General features: G+C 38.2%; 1 protein-coding gene across 3 annotated transcripts in view; it reads right to left on the bottom strand.

Moving 5' to 3' along the window:
• Positions 1-488: 488 nt before the first annotated feature.
• The window catches only part of Atad2 (ATPase family AAA domain containing 2), a 48,953-nt gene continuing 42,862 nt past the window's right edge, over positions 489-6,579 (bottom strand). For all 3 annotated transcript variants that reach the window (XM_059247179.1, XM_059247178.1, XM_059247180.1), the window contains 4 exons: positions 5,732-6,118; positions 3,969-4,102; positions 3,249-3,377; positions 489-1,884 (listed from right to left, as the gene is read on the bottom strand). In XM_059247179.1, coding sequence (XP_059103162.1) covers positions 1,840-1,884; positions 3,249-3,377; positions 3,969-4,102; positions 5,732-6,118 — 695 coding nt within the window. In that variant the 3' untranslated portion in view covers positions 489-1,839. The remainder of the gene's footprint in view (positions 1,885-3,248; positions 3,378-3,968; positions 4,103-5,731; positions 6,119-6,579) is intronic.

The raw sequence follows: 6,579 nt of genomic DNA, 5'->3' as shown, positions 1-6,579 counted from the left end.
AGGCAGGAGGAAGTATAGGCGGGACAATGAGGAGAATAAAGCTGGGAAGTGGAAGGCTGAGTCAGAGACACTGCCAGCCGCCACGATGACAAACAGTATGTGAAGATGCCGGTAAGCCACGAGCCACATGGCAAGGTATAGATTTATAGAAATGGATTAATTTAAGCTGTAAGAACAGTTAGCAAGAAGCCTGCCACGGCCATACAGTTTGTAAGCAATATAAGTCTCTGTGTTTACTTGGTCGGGTCTGAGCATCTGTGGGACTGGCAGGTGAGAGAGATTTGTCCTGACTGTGGGTCAGGCAGGAAAACTCTAGCTACAGATAGAGGCACTTACCATAAAGTCAAATAACCTAGTTTGATCCCTAGAATTCATGTAAAGGTGGAAGGAAAGAAAGACTCCACAGAATTGTCTTCTGACCTCCACATATGTGTTATGATGAATACACACTCACACAATGTTTTTCTAAAGTAAGAACTAAAAACAAATTAAGTTTTCAACTTTAAAATTTATTATACAAGATGCACAATGAAAGGATACATCTGAAATAAATTATAATAAACTTCAATAAAAACTGTTAAGCATAACCCTTTTTGTTTATTTATTTATTTACTTGTTTTCAGATAGTCTCAAGTAGCCAGGCTGGCCTCAAACTTACTATGTAGCTAATGATGACCCTGAACTCCTGATCTTCCTGTCTGCCTCCAGGGCTGAGATCACAGATGTACACAATCACGCTCAACTTGTACAATATTATCTTTAGCAATATGGACATGTTCAAATGTTATTGGTGTTTGGCATTTTTAATAGGTATATAAGGCAGCATCTACTAATTAAAGTATCCAAATTACTGAATCTTAGAAATCTTTTAAATATCCACATAATACAACTATACTAAAACCTAAACTTTTGAGCTAGGCGTGTGCTTAGTGTACACTGGGCCTGGGATCTGGGCCCGGGGTTCCTTCCTTACCATTACCTCACCAACAACCATAGCCTCTCTCTCACTTTAGTTACCATTTTCTATTCCTCTCAAACAAGCTTTCCAACAGATGCTGTTCTGCAAGCAAAGGTTTTCATGTCCTACCGAATAGTGAGTGAATAGAAGCAAATGGTTTCAACTTTAAGAAAGAAATGTATTTTTGGTATCAGTAATACAAAATTTACATTTATAGTCATATATGCATATAAAAGTATTTATAGAATATAACCTAAATACAATGGTAGAAAGATCAAGAGTTGTCAAATACAAAAACTAGTCACTAATCCATTTGTTTTGTATGTAATTACAAAGCAAACGGTAAGTTTTAAACCTTTATTAACCCAAACTAGAATTATAAAAATCTGAAAACATTAATTTTTATACTCAGTACAGAATTGTATTTGAGGCCCCCTTGCAGATCACAATTTGAATTTTGGCAGATGAGAGAATGGCATTAAAGGGAAACAAAGACAGAGATGGCAAAACTACAACAGATATAATTCTGGTCTGACATAGTAATCTACTAGGAATGGTCAAGTTAAAAGTGCTTCAGCTAACAACAAATCCAATGCTGCTAAATTATTACTAAATGCGACAAAACATTAATTACCAAAATAGCTTAAGATCTGGCCAAACTTGAAATATTACTATTGTTACAGTGTTTTGCTCAAACAAACATCCAAGACTTATCAGTTATCTTACCACATGTACATAAATATCAGGAAATTTAAAATACTTTTACTATTTTAATCTTTTCTTGAAGATGCAAGATTTCATCTTATCTTGCATTAGTTATGTAGACATATCTGAAGACAATTAAATAGGAACTGAATATAAAAATACTTGAAGCAATGGCATCATGATCTGGAACAACTGAAGTTTTCTACTGCTTGCTCCATTTTCTATATAAAAGGCAGGAAAGAAAAATAGCTAAGTTTCAATATTGAAAAAAGCTAAAAACATAATTTCATTTTTTAAAAAATACCCTTAAGAATATTAATTATTCATGTAAATATCTCGTAAGTTATTGGTACACATAGACAATGTAAACAAAAGTATTCTATACATAGCATGTACATATCCTAGTATACTAAATACACACACCCCCTCCCCATATACTAGGTGGGTATATCACAGGTTAACATTTTATATTTTATAGAAATATAAAATGACTGGTAACATAAGTAGCCTCCAACATTTATTTTTAAAAATTAATATTCCTATACCTTCTATAAAGATCAAGTAAAGACAAGTTGGCTATCTTTATTTTTGAGAAAGGGTCTTACTATGTCACCAGATTGAACTAAACTTGTGATTCCAGGTGTACATCACCATACCCGCCTTAAAAATTTATCTTAGGAGTAAAAGTCTATTTTAAAAGAAGTTACTGCCAGGCAGCAGTGGTGCACGCCTTTAATCTCAGCACTTGGGAGGCAGAGCTAGGTGGATCTGTGAGTTCGAAGCCAGCCTGGTCTACAGAGCGAGATCCTGGACAGGCACCAAAACTACATGGAGAAGCTCCATCTCAAAAAAAAAAAAAAAAGTTACATATCTACATTAAAATACACAAAACATTTTTCAGTTTTATTGATACTATGGAGCTATTTGTTATTATAAAGCCAACCTAGTGAAGTTCTAGACTTATGATACACCAAGCTTGTGAATCCATAATCTTCACATAAAAATGGTCTTTGAGCCAGGCGGTGGTGGCGCATGCCTTTAATCCCAGCACTCGGGAGGCAGAGGCAGGCGGATCTCTGTGAGTTCGAGGCCAGCCTGGGCTACAGAGTGAGTTCCAGGAAAGGCGTAAAGCTACACAGAGAAACCCTGTCTTGAAAAACCAAAAAAAAAAAAAAAAAAAAAAAAAAAGAAAAAAAAGTCTTTGAGACAGTTTTTTTGTTTGTTTTTTTTTTGTTTTTTTTTGTAGCCAAGCTGGCCTTGAACATGCTATATAGCAAAAGACGATCCTTCTGTTTACACTCTAGATATTGGGATTACAAGTGTGTGTCACTGCACCTTGGTTGGTCTTTAAATTTTTATAAGTTAAAGGCTTCAGTCATTATATGGCAAAAGGAACATAAAATGTTTCAGGTTAGCCAAGCATGGGGGTACACACCTTTAATCCCACACTGGGGAGTCAGAAGTAGGTGGATCTCTGAGTTTGAGGTCAGCCTGGTCTACATAATGAGTTCCAGACAATTAGTGCTACATGGAGAGATCCTGTCTCAAAATAAACAACAAAAACAGTTTTAAGTCAAAACTTTACCTGGACAAGTGCCGTTTTGTCATAGTCCCTGCGATGCTCATAGATACACTGGCTGATTACTGCATACAAGTTTTCCAGTTGGACTATATTATACTCCTGACTTTTTTTAACAACAGTCTTCAAAAGATTCTAAAAGAAAACAAGGATTTATATGTGCCAGATTAATTCCTTGCAACAAGATTTTTAATTCTGAATGCTTAGCGAACTGTTATAAAGGCAGCATATGGGCAGACTAAGCCACTGCTGAGACATGGCAGCTTCTAGCAATGACTCTTTCACATTTCCTTCATTCTGTGACACCAGCCTTGGCCCTGGGGAACTCGTATTATCCCCAAACTACAGCATAAGTTGCTCATTTCAACTGTATACACAAACTCCTCCAGACAAAAAAACAAAACAAAACAAAAAACCCTATTTACTTAAATATTTAAGGTATGCTATGTGCATGCCTACTGCCCAGAGGCAAGGGCGCTGGATCCCAGCGGACTGAAGTTAAAGGCATTCGTTAAGCCACCATATGGGTGCAAGGATTAAAACTAGGTCCCGAAGAGCAGCCAGAGCTCTTAACCTCTGAGCCAGCTCTACAGTTCAGAAGAGCTTTTTCTGAAGGACAAGGAAGCTAAGAGGAATCTGTATGTAGCTAATCTATTAGCCTACAATCCAGTGTGTAAGGAAGAGAAAAATGCCTAGTGAAAGCATTATGATTTCAGCTTAACATACTTTTAACCGCTTATGGTCGACAACAAGTGAGGGTGTAGGCTGAGAGAGAATCGCCAGAGCCTTCTCCACGCTGATGAGCTGCTGCTGTTCCACCTGGGAACGCCTAGCTCGAGTCATTCGCAGAATACACATTTCTAAAGCGAAAAATCAAACAATTATTTGGTTCACAACCATAACGCCTAAGGCAAATAATAACTACAATAATAACAGAATATGTACTTGTGGAGGCTCACAAAGGTTTCCTAGTGAGATCTGAGCTTGCTTTACCAGCAAGGCTGCATTAGAAGACTGCTCAACCAAGTGCTTGGTTTCCAGGTGATTGAAGGGTCTACACTAGGCTGAGCTAGGGGGAGGTCTTTTGCTCCACCCTTGGCATTCCTATAAATAGTCCTTTAGAAGAGACAGAGGGGCTGGTGGATAAGGATCCGGGCCCTCCTGAGGCTATCCTGTGTTCCAGCTGTTTCTCTCCCCTCTATCCTTATATCTAAATCTCTTATCCCTCACTCCTCAAGAGTATCCTGGGGTAAAATGTGGGAGTCAGTCTCCCAGCTGGCCTCCCACATGTACTTAGGATATAAGCACTGATTCTGGGTTAATCTTTTTGTTGTAAGATTATGACATGCCGAACTGTGAATCAATAGCTGTGGAGCCCCCATGGTACTGGATTAGGCCCTCTGGATAGGCAAGACAGTTGTTTAGCTTGACCTGTTTAAGGGATCCCCAGGCAGTGGGATCAGGACCCGTCCCTGGTGCATGAGTGGGCTTTTTGGAGCCCAGTGCTTACGGTGGGGCACCTTGCACAGCCTTGGTACAGAGGGCGGGGCTTGGATCTGCCTCAATTGAATGTACCAGGCTCTGCTGACTCCCCATGGGAGACCTTGCCTTGGAGGAGGTGGGAATGGGTGGGGTTGGGGGTTGGGGGTGGGGGAGGGAGGTGAGGGGAATCTGTGGTTGGTATGTAAAATGAACAGAAAATCTCTTAATAATAATAAAAAAAATAAGATTATGACATGCCATTTACACTAAAAAAAACAAAACAAAACAAACAAAACAGCATACGGTATAAGAAATATTTAGCTGGGTGTGGTAGTGCCTGCCTTTAATCCCAGTACTCAGGAGGCAGAAGCAGATGATCTTTGAAACCATTCTGGTCTACAAAATAAGTTCTAGGCCAGTTGCAGCTACTTAGTAAAACTTTGTCTTAAAGCAAACAAACAAACCCTGCCAGAACCAAAACAATATAAGAAGTATTCTTCAAATTGAATATTCAGGGTATTCTGCAACAAGTACCTTGAAACGCATTGGATGGCATCACTCTCTCTCAACAATTAACAGGATACTGATTACTAAAAAAGTTAATAAGCTGGGCGCTGGTGGTATAATCTCTTATTTGAACAATGTCTTTTTAGGACCTTGAGCACTGAGTTTACTCATTTAGTATTCCTTTTGTAGCATAAAGCTGGGAAGAAACAGTGTATGCATCTTTGGTTCCCTCTTTCCTCATCCCCTCCCCTTTACGCACGGCTTCTCTTCTCTTTTGTGCAGTAGTTTGTTCTAACACTGTGGTTGCACTCAATTTCATAAAATTTGAGATTTTATTTGTATTATATGTATACATGGGTGTTTTGGTCTACTAGCTGAAAGGGTAAGTAAAGATAATGCTATTTTTCCACTTAGGTAACATGTTTCCTCTGAAAGACATCAAAAAACAATGAATTGGTATGTATGACTTGCTTAGGAATTTAGTTTTAAGTGAGACTTACCTTTTGATTCATTTTCATCAGCAATGTCTACAACCTGAAAACTAGAATCATCTCCATTGCAACCAACTCTTTCTTTTCTCAATTCTGTACACTCTGTAGTGTGATTAGATTCTTCATGTTCATTCTCAGTATTAGAGGTACTTGAGTTATTTTTCAAGTCCATGTTGCTTTCAGAGGCATGTTGCTTCTCCTTTTCTTCCATGGAAGACTCTCCTGCATTGCCAAGCTCAGTGGGTTCTGCACTTGTATGTTGACTTTCCTCTGTATCACTGATCTGATTATTCATAGCAGTTTGGCTATTGTCTTTCATTTGTGAAAGTTTCCTTCGCTTTATTCTGTTACCTACATGCCACTTCGACTTATTACGAACTTTCCTCTTCAACTGAGCTTTAAGGAATGTAACAAAAGAAAAAAAAGATAAAGAATATCTAACAATTTTCTAAATTTTAAGGAAGAGTTTAAAAAGAGAAAAAAAAAAAGATGAAAAGGTAAAGCAATCAAGAACCACAGTACTTTCATATGGTTGGAATACAGACAAAGTAAAGTACTGTGACAAGACAGAGAAGTGGCCTGGTGGCAGGGGCACATGCCTTTAATCCCAGCAGAGGCAGTGTGAGTTCAAAGCCAGCCAGGGACACACAGAGAAATCCTGTCTCGAAAAACAAAACAACAAAAAACTAAAACTAAAACCAAAACCAAACCAACAACATAACAGTTGAGCAGCAATATGTGATATAAACTGAATAACTAAGAGGCAACACTTAAAATAACCCACACTCACACTGCTAAGATATACTGCCCATATTTGTAAGCATGTTATGCATACTAATTCATTGGAATTTCACTTT

The sequence above is a fragment of the Peromyscus eremicus genome, chromosome 20 (assembly GCF_949786415.1).
Source record: "Peromyscus eremicus chromosome 20, PerEre_H2_v1, whole genome shotgun sequence".
Classification (NCBI taxonomy): Eukaryota; Metazoa; Chordata; class Mammalia; order Rodentia; family Cricetidae; genus Peromyscus; species Peromyscus eremicus.
Note: the sequence above shows the minus strand (reverse complement) of the source record. Positions and strands in the feature narration are given on the sequence as shown.